This window comes from Amphibalanus amphitrite, unplaced genomic scaffold, assembly GCF_019059575.1.
Source record: "Amphibalanus amphitrite isolate SeventyFive unplaced genomic scaffold, NRLGWU_Aamphi_draft 000076F_arrow, whole genome shotgun sequence".
Classification (NCBI taxonomy): Eukaryota; Metazoa; Arthropoda; class Thecostraca; order Balanomorpha; family Balanidae; genus Amphibalanus; species Amphibalanus amphitrite.
This window is the reverse complement of record NW_024881572.1, coordinates 533,471-555,360: the sequence shown is the minus strand read 5'-3', so window position 1 is coordinate 555,360 and position 21,890 is coordinate 533,471. Positions and strand designations below refer to the sequence as shown.

The 21,890-nt window shown below is 47.2% G+C and overlaps 2 protein-coding genes and 2 long non-coding RNA genes across 7 annotated transcripts; 1 reads left to right on the top strand and 3 right to left on the bottom strand.

Annotated features, from left to right (window-relative positions):
• Positions 1-42: 42 nt before the first annotated feature.
• On the bottom strand, positions 43-3,845 carry LOC122379383 (nischarin-like). Of its 4 annotated transcripts, none has more exons than XM_043361553.1 (2): positions 3,819-3,845; positions 43-2,536 (listed from the first exon to the last, which is right to left on the bottom strand). In XM_043361553.1, exon 2 carries the CDS (start codon positions 2,405-2,407, stop codon positions 1,007-1,009), a length of 1,401 nt encoding a protein of 466 aa, XP_043217488.1. In that variant the 5' UTR covers positions 2,408-2,536; positions 3,819-3,845; the 3' UTR covers positions 43-1,006. The 4 variants fall into 4 exon arrangements, with proteins under 4 accessions (XP_043217488.1, XP_043217489.1, XP_043217490.1 ...); XM_043361554.1 differs by lacking the exon at positions 3,819-3,845 and adding an exon at positions 3,642-3,698; XM_043361555.1 differs by lacking the exon at positions 3,819-3,845 and adding an exon at positions 3,613-3,635.
• A 2,517-nt stretch (positions 3,846-6,362) lies between these two features.
• Positions 6,363-7,790, bottom strand: LOC122379385. The gene is made up of 2 exons (XR_006256171.1): positions 7,753-7,790; positions 6,363-7,441 (listed from the first exon to the last, which is right to left on the bottom strand). It is a non-coding gene; the product is annotated as an uncharacterized LOC122379385 (long non-coding RNA).
• A 99-nt stretch (positions 7,791-7,889) lies between these two features.
• On the top strand, positions 7,890-20,734 carry LOC122379381 (40S ribosomal protein S5). The gene is made up of 4 exons (XM_043361550.1): positions 7,890-8,100; positions 15,976-16,124; positions 16,928-17,137; positions 20,384-20,734. Exons 2-4 carry the CDS (start codon positions 15,984-15,986, stop codon positions 20,678-20,680), a joined length of 648 nt encoding a protein of 215 aa, XP_043217485.1. The 5' UTR covers positions 7,890-8,100; positions 15,976-15,983; the 3' UTR covers positions 20,681-20,734.
• On the bottom strand, positions 9,288-11,001 carry LOC122379382. Its single transcript, XR_006256170.1, has 2 exons — positions 10,793-11,001; positions 9,288-9,987 (listed from the first exon to the last, which is right to left on the bottom strand). It is a non-coding gene; the product is annotated as an uncharacterized LOC122379382 (long non-coding RNA).
• Positions 20,735-21,890: the final 1,156 nt, after the last annotated feature.

Genomic DNA, 21,890 nt, shown 5'->3' with positions numbered 1-21,890 from the left:
CCACAACGGTTAATTATTTCTAGCGCCAAGAAAACATTGGTGTGTTGCATTTTCGATATATTAGATACTTGCAAATAAGCGCGGCTGTTCATAAATATCAGATTTACCGACCCGCTGGAATGCACAATGCTCATAGAATGAAAGACGCACACACTGAAAATGCAAGTTACCATTCATATCACGATTGCTTCTGGCAGGCACACAGCACACTCGATAAATGGAACAGCGCGAGCCACAACACACTAACGAGAGAGCAGCTCAGTATGATTGAGTTTCACAGGCAATCTCTCTGTCGCTGTGTTTCTCCGAGGGCCCAGCGACAGAGGCCGGACCGGTCCAGCAGTGTCGGCGGATAACTCTTATAATCCAATGGTGCCGATGTCAATACATTACATACAAACGCAACGCGCTGGCATATTGTGGTAACAAGTATAGCGTAGTGTCGCAACGGTGGAGTATGAAGTATCGAATGCAAATACAGTTTCAGCGCCAACACAACAGCAATGATGTCAGACATTGGTGTAAGTACAGTAAGAGCGCTAACAGTAACAACGGTTGCAGCTCCTAGGTTGACATTAACAGCTAAGTTCACAGAAAACGTGAACAGCATTTCGGCCACAAATGCAGCTAAAGCACAGGGCAACAGACGTAGCCCTAGAGTACATCCAATGCATGGGTTCGAATTGGCACAACCTGCTTGGTCACTACATTTAAAAAATCGTAAAATAACCGGCGAGTAACCACGGAACGCAGGGTCCTGATTCTGTCCTACGGGGCTATCGTTGGTGGCGATTAAGCCAGGATGCCACCGAGGCTTTCGGTAGAGCAAGTTCCCGTCATGTCAGTTCTCTGGTGTCATTTAGTCATCCCCTGGCACGCCTCTGCTGATCCGATAGGGTCCCACTACGGTCAGAGGGTCACTGTGCCGGTCACTGACCTGTCTGTCGGCGCGGGGCGGCGGTACCGACTGCGGCGGCTCGGCAGGCGCGCGTCCCTCCGGCGCCGCTCAGACGATGGTCACCACGCGGCCCTGCCAGCCGCGGCGCAGGAACTCGGGGCCGCCCTCGCGCGCCGTGCGCAGCGCCTGCAGCACCAGCACCCGGTCCAGCTCAGACTGCGAGCTCGACTCGTTATCGAGCGTCACGTGCGCGGCGCGCTCGCCGAGCCGCTCGAGCGCGCGCGCCCGGTAGTCGATGGCATCCGTCACCGGGTTGCCGACCAGACTGAGGTCCTCCAGGCAGGGCAGGCCGCGCAGGCTGGCCACCTCCTCCAGGTCGCGCACCTGGTTGAAGCTGAGGTCTAGCTGCACCAGCGAGAGGACGCGCGCGAACGGCGCCAGTGAGCTGATGCGGTTCTGGGAGAGCTGCAGCCGCGTGACGTTGCCGAGCCGGGTGTGCAGGTCGGGCAGCTCGCTGAGACAGTTGTTGGAGAGGTCCAGGTGGCGTAGCGCCGGCAGCGCCGCCAGATGGCCCACCTGCTCGATGGCGTTTGTGGACAGGTCGAGCGAGGTGAGCCGCGGCAGCAGCGCCGCCGCCGACTCGTCCACGCCGCGCACCGCGTTGTCGCGCAGTGTGAGGTGCAGCAGCGCGGGCCACTGGTGCTCGGCAGACGGCGGCCCGTCCCGGTGTACCTCGCCGCAGAGCAGCACGTCGCGTAGCTCGCGCACGGCGCCGCCGACCACGGACAGCTCGACCAGCTGGCCGCGCAGCTCGGCCAGCGACGCCACCGACGAGATGGGCACCTCGTGCAGCGTCAGCTTGCGCAGCGCGCGGAACAGCTCCAGCGAGAACGGGTAGGCGGCCGGCCGTATGTTGGAGCGCGGCAGCTCCTGCCACGAGCCGGCCACACGCAGACAGGCCACCTGCGTGGCCACGTCCACCACCTGAGACGGCGGCGTGCTCAGTTTGCTCTCGTGGAAGAACGAGTCGGCGCGCCCCTCGCGCACCAGCTGTGTCAGGCCCTGCACCTCCATCGGCGAGAGCGTCAGCAGCCGCTGGCCGCCCAGGTAGGCGCCCTCGTGCACAAAGCAGAGGAACGCCTGGCGCCGCAGCATCCAGCCCACGTCGTACACCTCCAGCTGGAGGAACCTGGCCAGCACGTCGGGCAGGTTGACCTGAAGCAGCGCCACCACGCGGCGGATGTAGGCCTCCAGGTCCTGGCGGCGCCGGTCGACGAACGCCGGCTCGCGGCTGCCGATCAGTTTCTTCCCGGGCAGAAGGTCGACGGGGATCAGCTTGTCGCCGACCAGCTGCGAGTTGAGCTCGGCGAAATTCGAGTAGCGGTGCTCGACCACCCACTGGTGAGAGTCGATCGACACCTGCAGCTGGTAGAACGTCGTGCTGTTGGTGGTGTTGGAGCCAATGATGGCCACTGACATATTGCCCAGATCTGGCTCATGCAGTGACATGGCTGATTCGTCACAAGTCTTGGAACGATAGACTATACAGAGCACTGATAACTCATTAATAAGACCATAAGTTCATGTGGTTCTTCTTAGAAACAAGATGCAATTCAACTTCAATCCATCATGCAATATCTGCCAAAATGCAAGTCAAATGTCATTCAAATGGGCTAATTACTAATTACGTTTTTTTTTTTGTTCCCAAAAGGAGTAACTGACATGAAATTGCTAGACTGGAAATTATCCTGGTAACTACCATGGTTTCATTCACAGATGTCAGCCTTATCTTCAATAAAAATGTTATTGCTGAGAAAATCTGAATCAAAACATGTCTATCTTTATTCTTCAGACTTTGCCCAAGCCACAACAATGGAGCCATAAATTAAACAGGATGAATACAGTTATCACCAAAAACAATTAGCCTAGGTACTGAGGCTGGAAGCTTCAATCAGATGAAATTCAGTCTCCAGACAGATGCAAGAGCAGAAAAAGTAGAGCCTGCTGAAGGCCCACTGCCCTTTCAGGCCCCTTAACCCTCACCCGCACATGCCATTTTCCCATCCCAGAGCGCACATGGGCCATCCTAGAACGCACATGGGGGGGGGGGTGCCACCCCCGCACCATTTCGTTCCTGTTGGAGATAGAGCTTCACAGTAAAGACCAAAAAGATTCTTTGGGAAGAGACAAATCCAATGATACCCAGTTTTACCTTCTCATGTCAGTCATTGACCTTCCAGGTCAGGTCAAACTAAAAAATGTTGGTTTTGGGTCATCGTTCAATACCAAGTGCGCTGCTCATCATATACCGATGACGATGCAGTTTTGTGGTGCCAAGCCAGCTATTGTATTCGACCAGGTTTTTGCTGCTGAGGTCATTTCAGGTCAAGTTAGGTCAAGGTCAATGATGTGTTTGTAGCCCATGACCAAATAATGCAATGATACACGTAATGCACTGCAGGGTCCAGATGAACAGTCCATAGCTGGTCACACATTTTAATAGGAAAACACACTGCCAAAAATTATATAAGGATCAGTACTCAAAGTTCTAACACCACTGGCCACCAGTTTCAAGTGTCAAACAACATAAAAATAAAACACAGATGAGCACTTAAAAGATTCATCAGCAGTCAGGAGGATTTATGAGTCACAAATAAATAAATGCCAGCATAAATGAAGCTGGGATGAATAAATGTCACCCAACCACACCTAACCCCACAGATGTAATAAATAAACTGAGTACCAGCGCTGCTAAGACAGTTTTCTTTGACAGCATGCTGCCGGTCCCCGACTTCTCATTGGTAAAATTCATATTCTCTTTATTGATAACCAGTATAGTATTCTATATTCCTGATAGTATTCTATGACCGTGATTGATAACCAATGAGCTACTAAGCTATAGCAGCTAGCAATCCAATACATGGAAAATGAGCAGAATGCCGAAATAACAAACGATTCGCATTATACCTCCTTCTTAAAACTATTTTTACGTCATTAGTTAATCAAAGAAAGCTGTCGAAGACATGCTCGAAGACCTCGTTTCCTAAACTGACAACCCATCGACCTAGATCATTATTCAAATCAAACTTTTAATAGCAAAATTCAAATAAATTATGCCTGAACAATCACCAAACTATCAATTTCGTCATAAAAACTCAAGTTCTAGTGATGTCACATTTCAGCCCCGTGACGAAAAAGTTTTACAGCAGCCTTAGTAATACTGTAGGCATTTGAAGCAGACAGCGGCGAAAACGGCGCACCCGAAAAGTAAGCACTGTGTTTTCTTATGGTTATATTTTTTAAAATCCTTTTACTTTTATTGCACCTACTGTTGGCTTGACAAATTATGAGTTAAACAGCATAGGGGTACCTACTGAACAGGTGAGCGCTTAGCAAATATCAAAGTAGGTATGCAGGCACTGTAAAACTGGGTTACTTTAACAAATTTTGATGTTTTGGGGTCTTCTTTTGATAGGTAGTTAAAGACAGAGCTGAAATTTTAGCAAAACTATGCATCACGCAAGTCGCAAGTGTACATATGTGCTTGTTAACTGTTTTCAGGTATATAGACGTGAAAATTGCACACATAAATGTACAGAACACAAGGTACCTATCATAGGCGCGGGAGCCAGGGAAGCAGTGGGGGCAGCTTGCCCCCCCAACTCTGGGGCCGTGGGGGCGGTGCCCCCACAGCTTTGAGACGGAATACCACACTTTTTTGCAAATGTTTTCTTTTTTGTTGAAAAAGCAGAGGGGTGAAAAATAAGTGGCCTAAAACTGGTGAGAAAACTAGATTTGGGGGTACCCTAGGTTGATCTCTATTATGGTGTGCCCCCCCCCCCCCCGGTCGGAAAGTAGTTCCCGCGCCCCTGCAAGGTATAAAAATTATGAAGAATCCCATACTTTGAAGTGCTTATCTTTCAGTGAACATTGTTCATGTGAATCCCTAGAACTCATTTTAACTATCTTCAAAATTTCATAGAAATGCATTTTAACATCCTATAAAAAGAGTGCCTGTTGTGACTCAACTAGTGTGCTGTGTGATTCATCATAACTAAAAGTTTTCTTGCTCTCAGGTGTGACCATTCTGCAGGGCGCATCTTATCCTGCCTGCACGGCACTTTCGATCCCGTCGACGCACTGCGATGGACGCTGCAGTGGTGGCCGCCGTGGAGGAGAGTCAGGTAGCCGGCGCGGCCGGTCTGCTGGCCGTGGACTCGGCCGGTCTGTGTCTGACGGCCACCGGTCGGCTGCAGGAGACAGCCGGCGGCCGGCTGGGCCTGGTGGCCGCCGCCGCGCGCCGCGTGCACCCGGACGCGCCGCGGCCGCCCGTGCTCGTGCTGGAGACAGAGAGCAGTGTGTGTATGGTGACGGGACTGGGCGCCGTCACCACGGCCCTGCTGCACGACCGGCAGCCCTGAACGGCCGGCTGCCGCTCCGGACGGGCCGACCGTCGGCGCAGGGGCTGCGCGCCGTGAGCAGGGGCGGGGCAATGGGGATTGCTATTATGCGGGGCGTATAGGTATGAGCAGTGTCCATAAAAGGCCACGCCAACATTGATATGAACCCGAGCACAAGTGCGTTATCAGAACACACTCTGCTGATTTGTCTTTACTTTATGTGTGCAAGGCGCATGCTGCATACATACGTTACAAGCATGTAATGGATGGAGACAGATATGAACACCTACAGTGGCTACTGCCTTGTGACCGAGCTGAGTGGCTGTACTCAGCTCATTGTCTAAGAGGCCAGCATGTATGTATGCAGGCGATTTCTGACACTGTGGGTCAGATGTCCACAATTATCGAGGTGCTGTAAGCATGCCGTTGATTATCGTAGCGTTTAACTAAAATATAAATAAAAACTGTTATATATGACATTCTTTTGCATTTAAATTCTTAGCTCGGATATGTAATGTGTTCGTCGCATTACTCAATTTTGTGTGGAAACCCGTCGCAGGTGCAGATGGCACCTTGCCCTTGCATTTAAGCGTTCCAAATCCAGACGCTTTAAACGCAAAACAAAACAAAGGACGTCGTGCGCAAGGGCAACAGCGGTCTTACCACATGGCCGACTCTCACCGGAAGCTTGCCAACAGTGTGCCTCGGAGTATAGAGTTCTCGTGTCCAAGTGACAATGCGTCACGACGACCAACTTCCAGCGGTAGCGTCTTCCCCGGTCTCCCACCAGCCGAGGGCTGTCTGGGGCGGTGCAGAGGGCGGTGTGTCAGCGGCACGCTGCCAGTCGCTGCCAGCACACGTGGCAATTTGGGTTTCCAATGAGACACCAACAAGCCCATTGCTCCAACACTACCGCAAGTGTGACGACAGCTCGCGAGGTGCGCTGAAAGCGGCTAGCAGCGTGCCTTGAAACAGCGCCCAGGTCTTATAGTGTGGCGGGCTGCAGGCGAATACCGGCCGAAACTCTTCCGCGATGAACTGGTATTAACGCCCTAAAGCATCAAAAAAGCAAACACCTTTATTTACAACATGACTCGTATCACAGTTGCTATGCATAGTTCAACCCCAAATATGAGGATAAAAAAGGGGCCAACAGCAAGGAATAACCACCAGGAAAACTCATTTGTTATAAGCCCTGATGATAAGTTTGACATCCATCGCAAATGTGGAAAACTTTTCTGACTAAATTATTCAAAAAAAAAATCATAGTCACCTTTTGCATTTCACTTTACTTCAGTTTTCACCCATTCTCCAATCATGACCCCCTGATAGCTAGCAGAACAGCATCAGGACATGGCTTCTCTGCAGATGCAAACACTTGTATCCCACTCTTCTCCAGTGCATCTCTGGTCGTGGGACCTATAGATACATGCTTTATGCTTTCAAAGCAATCAGACTGCTTCAAAACCAGGTGACTAAAGCTTACACCAGAAGGACTGAAGTAGACAACGAAGTCGGGCTTTAAAGCCAGATATTCTTCCAGTTTTCTTTTGAGATCTGGATGTTCTTGAGTGACATATACTGTGCAGGAATGCAGCTGAATGCCAGCTTCTTTAAGTTTCTTGGGAAGAGTTTCCTTCTTCATATTGCCACAAGGAAACAACAAGGGCAGATTTTGACCTGTCATCATTGTCACAATTTTGTCAGCCAGGCCTGAGGCATCACCAGAGTCACTGCCTGTGTGGTTGAAACCAAACTTTTCACGAACCAAACATCCAGTCCTTTCTCCAACCACAAAACACATCTTCTTCATCCATTGTACTTTGTGGTGATCTCCCATCACCTCACTGGTAGCCAGGACTGCTCTTGGACTGGTGAAAACAATACCGGAGTATGATGAAGGAGCATTCAGCTGCTCCAAAAGATTATCTGTGTTTTGATACACAAAGTCCAAAGTGGGCACAGTATACACATCACATCCATTTCCATGCAGCACAGACACATATTTGTCTGGTCCAGATGACTCTGAGCGTAGAAGCATCACTTTCAGCTTTTGAGACTCTACCGATGCCATTATGAAACACACCTTCGCTTCTTCTTAGCTAGGCAGTAGGCTGCCCGCTGCTGACTCAGTTATAGCTCACTGCAACGTATCACAAAGGACATCAGCATTTTATCACCAAAGAAAAAGAAAATGTGGTTAGAATGACTCATGACAATGAGTAGGGTGTATACTGTATATACCTATCAAATCATTCTGATTTTTGTAATTATTGGGTACAGATCAACAATAGAATAAGTGGAAGGTAATTAAAGAGGTGGTGGGTGGCTGGATCAAAATACTTCACTCAATATACCCTGCAAAGTGCAAAATACTGCCGCAAGTGCAATAGATGGGTAGGTAATGCGGCTTATGAAATGATCATCAACATAAATGTTTAACAACGTCCAAACCAAAACGTCCTTGCAAAAACCTTGGCAAAAATTGGGCAAAAACGTCCAAAGAGATCGTCCTGAGAAAGGAAGCGACTGCGCATGTTTTGTTTCTGTTGCGCCACATATGATATTTTTCATTTTGTAAACAAATGCAATTTGCTTATATAAATAAGACGGTTCAGTTTCTCATAGGTTTCGGAACTTGTTAATTAATTTTTTAGGTATTATTTATTTTGAAATCCTGAGGGAAGATATCGTGCAATAAACGTGCAATGCTTCCCTTGAAAATATTTTCGATAAACCGCAACCCTGCGTAAACAATTTCCTTTTTCCGGTGAGGTTTGCTAGGAGGGCTACTTCACAAAGGTAACTCGATTTTCTTGATTATTTTGTCATTATGCTAAATTAACCTGTTAAGTGCTGTGCTATATTATTGTATTGCTTCATTTTGATGCATTTCTAGGTGCAAAATTAGGCGCAGAATGTGATATATGAGGGTCGGTCATTTTGTGACGCGCGACACCCTTCTCCGAGTTTTCATTGTCAGTTAAAATGATTATATCTGTGGTTTGCAATAGCCGGGTTCACAACGGCATAAACCTGACCGGGCCAGCTAAGCCCTCTAGAGGGCCAGCGAGGCCCGTTTCAGTAGGAAGAAATCTAGTCTAAACTTAGTTGTGTTCAGTTCCTCCTATATTATTCAAAATAAAAGTGAAATGCAAACAAAATACGCATCAATATTGTGCAAACGAGTGTTTACAGATGAAATCATGTTCTAAAATATCATTTTTACTTGATAAATCATAAGGAAAAAAGCGAAAACATTAGCATGTATTTCCTACTATTTGTAAAACTAACATCAGACTAAATACACCAAATCAGGCAACTTTCCTATTAGAGATGCATAACGAGGTAACTGTTTTGCCGTCTGTAATACCTATAAGGCCAAATTTTGGCGTTCAGATGCGAACAATTCATTAATTCTACTAATAAATGAACGTCGTATAAGCCACGACAACGTCAAATCTCCCGTTATACACGGAAAATCACAATGCACGATTAACACACGGCAACCTGCATCTCTAATCTTCGTTCAGCATGCTTGGCTGTGACTTCTAGGGACTGGGGTCCGTATGGCTGTGCTGGGACCTCAAACATGGGTCGAAAACTGAGGGCCCTGGACTACTGCGGGCCTTTGGCTACTGGTGGATGAAGGAGAATGCAGAATTATCCTCTGAATATACCCCATTTCTAAGCAGTGTAACACGTGGAATGAATTGAAGAGTACCTACCACCTGATCTGAGCAGCGAAGTTTGTTGCTGCTCCCCCAACCTCAGCTAGATCTTGACCTTGGCCAGTCGGCTGGTGCTCTTTGCTGGCCCCAGTTTGGTTTGAAAGCATACATGTCCAAATGATTTTCATGAACCCTTTTCAGCTGAGTGACTCCAACTGCCATGTGCTCTAATTGAATATCTTAAAAAGTAAGCTGTTGGGTCCTGACCTTTCCATCTTGGTTCTCACCTTACATGTACACATGCACCAAACATGTAGATATAATTAATCAAGTTCTATATATTTTTTCTGAAATTGCACAAGCAACAATTAACCATAGGCACTGCTAGCAAATAATACTAGTGCTAAACAACATGCAACACTCTGCAGTCAAATGTTTCCACTAATCCAACCAGCTCACAACCCATCCTTGGAACATGAACACAGTACAAACAGGAAGAAAATTGAAGAAACTTAAACCTTTTGAAAAATTAGCAGACTAGGGATGAATCTGAATTTAAGCAAAGTTGCTTCAACACTTCGCACAACTATGCACAAAGTCCAACACAGCACATACCATAAGCATTGCCAGCAGTGCTTAACAACATGCAACACTTTGTAGGTAAATGTTTCCACTAATCCAACCAACTCGCAATCCATCCTTGCAACGTGAACACAGTACAATCGGGAAGAAAATTTAAGAACTTTTTTTAGAAATTAGGAGAGCAGGGATGAATCTAAATTCAAGCCAAGTTACTTCACCACTTCGCACAACTATGCACAAAGTCCAACATATCCATTCACTGATCACTCTATAGTAGTTCACTTCCCAAACTCATGGCTTGATGCATTTAATGAACATGCTATTTCCTGTAATTATGTCAATTGAAGAGTCTTAAATCAAAATAAAAAAGAAAACAATGTTTTGAACAATCTTGCAGACATTTCTGTTGAAGGATTATTCTTCACCACTCTCCAGCCTGGAATAGAAGAAGACAAAAATACTTGTTGATGCATATTAATATAAATACAGACAACACACAATTTAATACTTTTTCAAGCCAGAAACTAACCTGCAACAGATGTCCAACAAAGGGAAATACACTTACGCATCTACTGCGTTTTAAGAGTCCACAAACCACAGGCGAGTTCAGAAAGATGGAACAAGAACAGCATAATCAATCTACAAAAGTTCTTCTTTATCATTTTCCTATATTGATATGCAGTTTCCTTAATCTAAATCAGATTTCAGAGCAAGATGCTGGACACAGCGGTATCGGTTACGCTGGCATCACGGTCAGCAATAGCAAGGCAGGTAGGTAGGTAAGGTGTAGGTATGTAGGTTGGTAGGTTGTAAGTTTGTAGGTAAGGTTAGGTCAGGTTAGATTATGTTTTATTATACCCAGTATAAAATATAAATTAAATTGACACATTCGCCGGCTAGCGTCGACAGACGCCAGCTTTACCAACACCGCCACAGTCTGCACACAAATACCTATATGTATTTTTCATAGAATAAACAGCCTATTTCATTTCATTCTTTAGGTAATACAGAACTGCAGCAATATTATTGAATGCATATAAGCACCCAGTATTTCCATGCACTGGCATTACATGGAAATTAGAGACAAGTATAAATATATTGCACATTTATAAATGCCTTATCAAGTAGAAATTTAGCAGGGAAAAAATCAAAACGAAAGAGCAAGAAAGTAGGTAAGTAAGAGCAGCCAGCAAGCAAACAAACCAGCATATTCATTAAAAACATAAATTCATAACATCTACCTTAGCCACAGACCGTCAAAATACAAAAACAGCTTTAAAAACGTTCCATAATTACCTACCTCCCTCCTCTTGACAATAAAATTGTCCTAGATGCGATATACGCGCATGCGCCCAGGTTCTCATTTCGAGGCCGGTAGCCCACCGTAGGTGACAAATTCAGCGAAAAGGTGCTGAGTCAGTAAATCAGCGTGACATCTGCATATTTTTTTCTCCGTGGAAATTCGCAGTGGGCCAGCCTGGCCATCTCCGCGGCAGGTGGCTTAGCTGGCCCACTCCGATGCCAGGTAAAGGCAGGCTCACATCGGCGCATAGCTGCTGAGGAAATATTGTTTGTAAGTGAGTATTATAGGCTTTTTTGGATTGAATGACTTTTTATTCGTCATAAAAATCGAAGTAGGGCATTTAATTACTGGTAACCATTTATCGCAGGCGTGTGTAGTGAGACGTTGGGTAGGCATGTGGAGTGTGGTGTGAACCGCATGTTAGCCCACTACCGGGCCTCGCTGGCCCGCTCCGATTTGTGTCGTTGTGTACCCGGCTAATGTTGCGCTGGCACATTGTTTATGCATGATTCCAGATTGCGGCCCATGCCATTCCTATTTCCTTGCAAAATCTGCGCCGATGCTCTGGAAGTTTGGGTAAATATTTACTTTAGGACCGGTACACTTTCAAAGGGAAATTTGGAACATTCTTCAGAAATCTGCACTATTCTGCATAATTCCTTAAGAAATGCGCACCGGCAAGATAAAGGGCAAGATTGATGTGGTAAGATTGTGATGGTTTCTACTCTTGGTTTGACCCCACCAGGGGGAGGGGTAGTTACTAGTTACCATGAATGCTGGATTTAGAAGCTCCTATGTTGACATTGTGGTGTGGGATAAATCCTTTACTACAAGGCATGAGGGCTGTTAGGGTCCCTGCAGCATAGATCTGTGCTGCGTGCATCATAATCAGCTGGCTCTGCCGGCATGCTGTGGCCAAGCGTCGCTGCATTATTCCATCTGTGGGGAACCATTGAACAGGTGGTTGTTGCTCAACTGCTGATTGTTGCTCAAATAACAGTTAAATTGCGTTCAAATGTGGTTAACAGCAATGTGCCACTGAAAAGAGTGATAATGATACCCAAAAAAGAGCATACAAACCGCTTACAATGAGAAATATGGGACGGTAAACTTAAATCCGCTCCGCTCCACTTTCACCTCCTGCAGCACCAAATTTCTGGCTGCAGGAAAGAGAAGTATGCTTCAGCAGGTGACATCACACAGGATTACACAGTGGTTTGGGTGGGATGAACTGGCGACGTAGCCCTCACTGCACATGCATGCTGCAGCATATTTCCTTTGGGCTGCGTAGCCGAACAGCCCTATGGCTTGCAGGCTGACAGGGTGCATGAGCCAAAGATCAAAAGCTGCACCAAATTTTAAAACGGGGCCAGAAAATCTACAGCAGCATAGATTTAAAGTCCTAGAAGCGGTGCAAAGCCCAAAATAGCCTAAATTTGCATTGACTTTAAGGACCAATTAATGATATGAACCTCAAGTATATACTGGAAAAAGAACATGCCTTGCATATTGTGTATTGTGCTTGTGGCAAGCTGATCTATATTATGATTTCCTTTTGAAAATGGCTAGTGTTTGCTGCCAAGCCAGGTGAAATGAGTGAGGTGGATACAAACATTACTCATACACATGCACGCACACATCACATTTGCACAGTGCACACGTTTACATTTGTGCCACAGAGCCGCTACACACTGGCTGGGTTGCCGTGTTACTCACACAATAGGATCGTTTGATTCTCCGGAAGAGCCTGGGATAGATATCGTGGAGCGCCGGATGCAGAGCGTTTTACTGCAATACAGTGGCAAGCTGCCTCACAACACAATTCCGTTGGATAAGACTTCTGCTGTCCTGTCTCGAAGATTTTCTTTAGGGGCGTGACGGACTGAAGACGCCACAAATTATCGGCCGAGAGCCATCGCGGCTCCTTCAACACTTCGCTTACATGGTCATATTTCCGCCTGCTCGACACAACACCAGCACCGAAATTGATACGCTGATGGACCGGTAGTGCCTAATGTGACTCGGGCCGCTCAGGATCCCGGTGCAGCGGCCGACTACATCCGACGCATGATTTGAGAACGTCATGCTCTCGTCAAAAGCGACACCGATGTTGTTGGCTGAAGACGTTCCCACAATAATGGCACCCACTACCCATGAACCTGATTGCTTTTGGGACTAGTTGACAAATTTGTTGCCATGTGCCCAAAACAATAAGATGAGTGTTATCTGCATTGGTCTTCAGTCTTATTTTATCTGAACCAAGCGACAGAGCTGGAAGGTCCAGTTCCAACTGGGTTACCATAGAACTGGCGTCGCAGGGACACCCTAGTACAGCCAGCTGTGTGTCATCACAGTATTTTACGAGACATTGATTGTAAACAGCATATTCCCGCTAAACCAGTGACATATCGGTGGTGTACAGTCTGTCTTAAAAGTACCGCGCAAAGTGACGGTAGATCCATCAAGCCTGACCGAGGAAGGGCGTGCTGTAATATGAAAGTCACCGAACCAATTGACCTGGGGAATGGACGAGGATGTCCATTGCTTCGGTGACTCAAATTTAGCAGTCCTTACTCGGACAGGCTTGATGGATCCACTGTCACTTTGCACGGTACTTTTAAGGCAGACTGTACACGTTGAACAACAACGGCCCGAGCGCGGATCTCTGATAGGTACCGATGGGGTTGGCTAATGGCCGTTACAGAGCATTACGACCGTCCGGTGAGCGTATCTGAATTTGGTGTTGATGATCGGAAAGATAATTGGAGAACCAGCGGACGTCGACGCCGTACTGCTCAAGTTTGACGAGCAATCGATCGTGGAGTATCACGTCAAAGGCTTTATAAGACAAGTCCAACATACAGAGTAGCGCCACCTGTCGACAATCCATCCCCTAAAATTCCTGTCAGTTGAAAGTGCGGGCAGAAGTGCCGGAAATGGTTGTTTCGGAAACCATGCTGGCTGGGGGAAAGAGATGATGGGCTGAGAGATAAGAAAGATGGATAACTGCGATCATCCATGACCGAAGGACGGTGAGAGATGTTAAGCAAGATTTAACGATATGTGTGATGTCGTGGCTATGCCGAATATGTCCGGCTTAGTAGCGGCATTGCGCCAAAAATTTCTGGGCACGTCCGGTGTAACTTCACATGCGGCAAATTCGACGCATGGCGGCCGCCAAATTGTCGGCGTATGACTGCCGCCGATTTTTTCCACGTTGATCATCCTACCAGGAGATCGATATTCGTGAATCCGCTGCTGGCAGTTAGACATTCGGCCGCCCCAAATATGCTGCTTTAGCAGCAGCTTCGTTGAATGCAGGGGCGGAGCTTCCTATACAGATGGTGGGGCGGCTGCCCCACCAACTTGGTATTTTGCCCCACCAATAAGCGTTTCGCTCCACCAACTTTAGCTGATTTCTAAGACTTTGTTGCTTTGCAAATTAACCTTTTTCGCATTGAATTGAGCTTTGGAATGTCTGTTTACTGTAAAATATTATATATGTAATGATATGAATTGATTCAGTGTGGCCTTTTATTCAACTTCCTAATCGGACATTGTGGGTTTGAAGACTTTTTGCCCCACCAACTTCCCTGGAAACGTTCCACCCATGGTTGAATGTCTGTCTACCAGCAGCAGATTCGGGCCGATACCGTAGGGTGTAGACACTAGACAGGCGCAGTGAATACGTGCACTCGCATGTTCACGGTACCGGCAACGGGAGACGATGAAGCCGACTGTTGCGATTTTTGGTTTTTGAAGCAGAGTAGGTACGACCTAATCGTCATACCCAGACCCGACACGCAGAGCGGCGACCGGCTGGTACCGTGAGCTGATGGGTACGAGATACCCGCCCCCAGTCTCCAACCTGGATCGGCGGGCAGCCATCGATGTCCACCAGATCCGGACTGGCCACTGGAGTGGATCGACCCAGTTCCTGCACTCCATCGGCCGGAGACCCTCAGCCGCCTGCGCCCAATGCCGGGACCTGCTATGCGAGGCCGCCCGGTGCCCGCTGTGCGGCGAAGAGGCGGACACCCCCCGGCACATCCTGCTCACGTGCCCGGGCCTGATGGGTGTTCGCCTCAAAATCCCGGCCGTGGGGAACATCCTACCAACACCCGACGAGGTCTGGCGCAGTGACGTGGTGGCGGGCCGGCGGCCCTGGTGGCCGCCTTCAGGGCCCTCCAGAGCCGATGAGGCTACGCCGCGGGGCCATCCGCGGCCGGAGGGAAAATCAACAACAACAACAACAACCTAATTGTGTTTCTAATGCTAAGTACAGCTCACGGCTTCTTGACCCATCGGTGTAAGGCCTGATCGGCGCTCATTGGCTATCAATCTGGTGTGGCCGGAGGGCCAAGACATGCTGTCCTCGTGCCGAGCCACTTTGCACATGCCGAAATATGGTCATAACTGCTGCGGTCATGTCCATATTTTGGCATACATAGGCCAGTTTGATAGATACTTTTATGGATCTGGAAAATGATTGGGCTTTCTGGCTTGTAGAGGACAAAACTTATGCCAGGCCGCGGGGCCATGTACTACGAGGCTGGTAAAAAGAGCTTACGGTCAATAGTGGTTGGAGAAAAACGTTTTCCGCGATAACGATTTTGCCAGTTTTTGCGCTTAGGAGGCAAACCGCTGATGTTTGGGCAAATCTGAGCTTAATACTTAGAAACAGCGTATAAGGCGCTATCGAATGCGCCTTTCGGCCGCGCTATAGCTCTATTGGTTCCAGAGTTACGTGCGGAATTGCGGAAAATTGTTTTTAAATATGCAAAGGTTTTCAAATTCAGTTGACATTCCAATTATGATGCAACTGACATTCGCTGTGCAGAGGGGTGGGTGCGTGCTTAAGGCAAAGATTGCCTACTGAATGATGGAAATGGTTGGTTGTAAATATGCTTGCTTCCTTAGTATGACTCATATGGATACAAAAGTAAACACTGCTTTTTAGAACTGTGTGCTGTGTGTCTTTACCGGACATGTCGCACACTATTCTGTATAAGGTTTTGTCATCAAGGTATTCTTTTTTCATATCAATTCAATTACCTGCCAGTGTTGAAACCATCTTGTCGATTGACTCCACGTCTATAACTACCCTGTGCACTCCGTCAGTTGCAGCCATGGCGGATTGGGACGATGAAGCAGAGGCGGCGACCGCAGCGGTCGAGGACATGGTCCCGCCGACCGCCGACATGCCCGAGGTCCACCTGTTCGGCAAGTGGTCTTGCGAGGACGTCCAGGTCCCGGACATCTCCCTGCAGGTGAGCTGAGCTGGGGTCGGGAGACAGGGCACACGACCATGGAGTGTGCTGGGCTAGCCGGCTTCCGCCTTGAGTGTTAAGCATTCCTCGATTTTAAGAATATGTGCTGTTGGCGCCTTGGTAATTGCGTGAGAGTTGCTGTCCTATAGATCCTATTTTTTTTTTTATTAATGAATAAATAGCCGACCGTACTGGAAATAGCTGCTAATAATACCTGTCATTACTAAAAATTGTTGGTCAACAACACAATATTTATTTTGGGGCGCATTTTTTTCTTCATTTTTTTCAGTGTCCTAAAATTTGTTGATTTGGGTGGGAAACGACACCCAAATGATGACAATTTTCCACTCTCATTTCAAATCTTTGAGAGCAATTTTCCACTCCCAACCTTAAAAACAAGGAGTATCTGCGTGCATGGTCGTAAACATCATATTGATACATGTAATGCAAGCTATACATTCTATCACGTGTGTGGAGACGCGTGCTTTCAATCCGTTTTCCCTTCATTCTTACCACTCCCACCTGTTTTTTAGCTTTACCTGACCGGCAATTTTCCACTCTCATCTCCCTGGTAACTGAATAATTTACCCCTCTGACACTCAAAGCAAAATATAATTCTGGGACACTGTTTTTTTTAATGTGATCATGACAGTGTTAAGGTAGGCACTTTTAAAATTATTTGTTGGTTGTGTTTCTTGTGTGTTTCATTCATTTCCTGAAAATTTAATGCATGCAGCGTGCCCTCCACGCGACAAACAGTATCGTCAGGTGACCGTGTGTAACGCCCACCCTCCCACCGCCAGGACTACATCGCCGTGAAGGAGCGTCACGCGCGCTACATGCCGCACAGCGCCGGCCGCTACGCCGCCAAGCGGTTCCGGAAGTCGCAGTGCCCGATCGTGGAGCGGCTCACCGACTCGCTGATGATGCACGGACGCAACAACGGCAAGAAGCTGATGGCCGTGCGCATCGTCAAACACGCCTTCGAGATCATCCACCTGACGACCGGCGAGGTGGGGATACTGGGGGATTCCAGCCCGACAGGGCGGGCCGGGCGGTGGGGCAGGGCGCGGGACACTGCGGTACCCGGCTGGGATCTCAGCCCGACAGGGTGGGCCGGTCGGTGGCGTAAGGATGGGGCACTGCTGCTGCCGGCGGTGATATTTGTCTTGGTTTTCACTGATCTTTTTTACAAGGGACTATTCATTTGCATCACCGCATTAGCTGGGAGAAGTTTCGGATTTGCTTATTCTCCTGGTTAGACTACTCAAAAATATGATTTAATGTCAAATAGGTGGGGACATTCGCAATTATGTCATTTTTATCGCGACTGAATTTGGAATATTGTGGAAGATGCTTTCCATTCTTGGGCAGAGTTCAGCCTCTTGCTTTTTACAGTGGTGTATCGCATAAAATTGTTCCTAGCGGCCCAACTCCCTTTTCAAGTAAATATAAGTGTCGCTTTAAATAGGCTGCATTCACGTTAAAGTCGTGTTCAAATTAAAACTTGACCCTATGACGCCTTCAATTGCGTCTTATTTCGGCAACCACTTGACCAATGCACTCGTATAAGTGGTCTTCTACATCACATAATGCCGTCGCCTTCAAAATAAATGCATCTGTTTTTTATTCATTCGGGTAACCGTTCCGGTACGTGACCGAATCAAGGGATCAAAATGTTTCCGCGTGTAAAAACTTTGTAATGAATAATGGGCCGATTGGTCTGAAAATTGTCTCATTGCTGGCACACCCGGGCGATGCGTTTCCTTGTGTACCTGCTGGAGTGTCACTGCAATTACGAAGCGTACACTTATATCTTATAACAGCTGGGTCGATGGTGCTAAACATGTGTTTAGGGACTTCGTAGATTGGTAGCCCGAACCAATCAGCTAGGGTCTCGTTTGTTTCACTAGTGAGTGTAGACTTTGCCTGTAGACTGTAGACCTAATTGCGTTTATTTTAACGGGTTGCCGCTTTAACCCGCGCCCCACTGGGGTCTGTGTATAACACGCCCTACTGGGGGGGGGGGGCTATTCATAGCCCCCCCTCCTAACTCCGAAACTACTGGGCCGATCGTCAAAATTCAAACGGCGTCTGATAGCCCCGGAAAAACTGTCGAGCGAAACCTAATTTCATTGACCTCGAGGTCACCGATGACGTCACAGGTCAGGTCAAAGTAAAAATTATTAGCACTTTGGCTTGTTCACATTTTGGGCTCTGGCCGCCGTCTTACAAGTCAGATCAGGCTCATTTTTGGTTTCCACACTCGTGAACAGATGCTCTAGATACCTTGAGGGTACCAAACTTGTACTTTGATTTTCAGGTCAGGGTCAGGTCATCACAGGTCACGAAAATATTATATCATGCGTCGGTCACGTGACACATGTTTTATGGTCCATTTAGGCCATAGATTTCGAATTTGATGTCGTCTGTGTCATTCAAGGTCATTTTGAGTCGAAATTAGCTTAGGTCAGGTCACTTTCAGGTCAAAAAAGGTCAAATTTTGAAGTTGAAATTTTTCAACAAAAAAGGTGTCTATTCGATGCAGTTTGAGCTCAGGAACACGATGGTGCCATTTATATTGGTGTACGATGCCAAATACGTAGGGGAGAGTGGGGCAAAGCGGCCACCCTAACGGTTCTCACGATGCCAACGCTTGATTTTTAAACTTGGAAAGATTCTTTCTATACCAATGTGATCCCTATTAAGTTGCCTTTTATTTCAACTGCGTTTTATTTCCAAAGGCGTTCACATATGAAAGATATTGACAAAACTTTAAACCTATGCATATTGGCCACTTTGCCCCATACCCTGGGGCAAAGCGGCCACCGGCGTCTTCTCAAGTCCCGATATGAGAAACAAAATAATTGCCTCGTGTACGACTAGGGTATTTGATGGTGACAAGGTTAAGCGAGGATGGATGTTTACTTTATCATCTTCCACCTGTAGGTAAACAAAAAAAGGATTTTCATGAACATAAACATTTATTTGCATTATTTGGTAACTCGTGCAAATGAGAAGTGGCCGAGATGAATGCATGACGACACATTTCAATATAAATAATGTTTTTTATCCAGATGGAAGCAACTTATGGCCAATTGGGGGGTGGCCACTTTGCCCCGGCCACTTTGCCCCGCGAATACCGTCCGAGACAAAAATATTCCAGCTTAGCTATTAGTGGGGTAAAAAACATTAATATTGGTAGAATACATGTACGATAACCATGCAATGCATGGACAAGATTGCTTATAAAAATTCCAAACGGTTATTGAATAACATAACATTTAAAAATTGTAAACATAGTTGGTAACCTGGCAAACAATGTTTTTCCGTGTTTCACAGAACAATGGTGATGGGCCTGAAACCCCGGTCTGGCTCATTCGAACGACCGTGGAGAGAAGCATAATGGGAAACCATAAATTGGAACTGACGCCAGCTATGAAGGGCTAAAACGATGGGTGGCCGCTTTGCCCCGGGTGGCCGCTTTGCCCCACTCTCCCCTACTGAAAAATTGATTTGAAAAATTAATAATTGTGAATTTTTTGCAATAATGCGTATAACTTGGCCATTTTTGAAGATATTTAGCTAAAACTTGCTAGAGTTAGTCATAATCCTGCGTTCTGTCACATATATTCCGGTTTTTTTTCGAAAAGTCAAAAACTTTTTGAAAAAAATATAAAAATATAAATTTTGAATATTATTATATAAAATTTTCGAAATTTTCAAAACTTTGAAAATCCGAGATAGCAGTTTGATAGCGCGGTCAATTCTGAGTTCTTTCATGCAAAGAAATTGGATCTAGCTTAAAAACTGAGCTCTTGGGAGCAATTGCCGTGGTTCAATGTTTTGCGTCGAAATCGGCCGAACATGACGTCACTCTGACGTCATTTCCGGCCGACCTATGGTAGCTACGAAGTTCAAATTTTGACACAAGGTGTCAAATTGATGCAGCCGAAGGTACTGAAAGTTTGGCGTCGATTCGTCAAGCGGTTTGGAAGTTATTGCAGAAAAACGGGAGGGGGGGCTATAAATAGCCCCCCCCCCAGTGGGGCGCGGGTTAACATGAATGTTCTGGATCTGGGACAAGCGTGTGCTGCGAACACTGCTTCGTAAGTTGTTCGGGGTTCTACTTACGGCATAATTGGAAAGCTCCTGTCGGTGTGGCTTGCGTGTACCCAGCGCCGCTCGCCCCTGACTCGGTCCCTGGATTCGATTCCGCGGGTGTTCCGCCTCTGACTCTGTCTGTATTCTGTCGGCAGAACCCGCTGCAGGTGCTGGTGACGGCTATCGTCAAGTCGGGCCCGCGCGAGGACTCGACTCGTATCGGTCGCGCTGGCGCCGTGCGCCGCCAGGCGGTGGACGTGTCTCCTCTGCGCCGCGTCAACCAGGCCATCTGGCTGCTGTGCACGGGCGCGCGCGAGGCCGCCTTCCGCAACATCAAGTCGATCGCCGAGTGCCTGGCCGACGAGCTCATCAACGCCGCCAAGGGCTCATCCAACAGCTACGCCATCAAGAAGAAGGACGAGCTGGAGCGTGTGGCCAAGTCGAACCGTTAATCAGTGCGCCGCGAGTGACACACTGCCGGAACGAATACAGTGTACCGACAGTGAGCGCTGCTCTTTGACGGGACGGGGCGAGGGGAGAGGGGCGGTTCAGAGACACGCACGGTCTGGAGCGACGCTGTACGGGTACGCATTACTATGATTTCCAGCAGAATAACACATAACTGGGCAGTCGCCCATGACTTGGCTGTCGCACATAAAAGTGGAGCGGGAAGTGCATAGGGGCGAGACGATGCTGAGCCAGCGAAACGCGATAAAGCGACAATGGGAGAGACGGGCTTAAAGGGACAGTATCACCATTTTGATGAAATTTGACATTGCATAGGCCCCACCTTTCTGGTCCGGGAACTGAAGACCGATCCTCGAAGCTCCACACCGTTATCCCGCTATCGCCGCTCAAAGTACGAAAGGTGTACTACACTTTGAATCGTGCTTCACTATCTTCACTGTTTAAATGTTTGCGCCGTTTTGAATTGACCGCCAGTAATAAAACTTTTACCCTGGTCATTTCATCCAATTTTATAAAGTCAAAACGTTTTTCGCACTTATTCATCACCGTTAAATTCATTAAATAGTCGTAGGCAATTTCCGCTGTTTCCTTCGGATTCTAGCGGCTCAACAAAGGAATTCCTCCAGCTTGAATCACAATCTCCCTCCAATGTATGACGTTTATCACGTGATTGTCACGTGATATTTTCTCCCATTGTCAATTGTCACGTCCCATTGTCACTCCCTCCAGTTGTCACGTGATATTTTTATAGGCAATACCTAAGGCTACCTCTCCCTAAGGACAACTCAATCAGAAGAACGACCGCGTAAGCGTAGCGTCAATAATGTATTATCTGCGCCAGTTCTGTAGTAATTTTGCATGCTTCCAAAATGGCGGCCATGCTTGTATAGTGGTGGTTCGCTCATGAAAATGAATCATGAAAATGAAATGTGGTTGCAATATTTTTCACCGAGTTCGGTCCTCAAACTATGTTTTTCTGTATCAGGAAAATAAGAAATGCTAGTAAAAAAAAAATCAGCTCCATACATTGATTTTTTTTTCGATGATACTGTCCCTATACTTTCGATGATACAAGTCCGCAAAGCGAGACTTGATCGGCGGGGTTGCTGGCGTCAAGCGTCCTTGCGTAGCTGACCAAACGCGGTATTCATATCCGTAAAAGCACGAATTTTCCATGCGAATGTGGATTTACAG

Excerpts from the sequence above, each read along its gene's own strand:
- LOC122379383 (XM_043361553.1), bottom strand. The coding sequence starts at position 2,407 with ATGTCACTGCATGAGCCAGATCTGGGCAATATGTCAGTGGCCATCATT.
- LOC122379381 (XM_043361550.1), top strand. The coding sequence starts at position 15,984 with ATGGCGGATTGGGACGATGAAGCAGAGGCGGCGACCGCAGCGGTCGAG. Across the intron at positions 16,125-16,927 it reads TCCCGGACATCTCCCTGCAG|GACTACATCGCCGTGAAGGA; the intron begins GTGAGCTGAGCT and ends TCCCACCGCCAG. Across the intron at positions 17,138-20,383 it reads TCCACCTGACGACCGGCGAG|AACCCGCTGCAGGTGCTGGT; the intron begins GTGGGGATACTG and ends TTCTGTCGGCAG.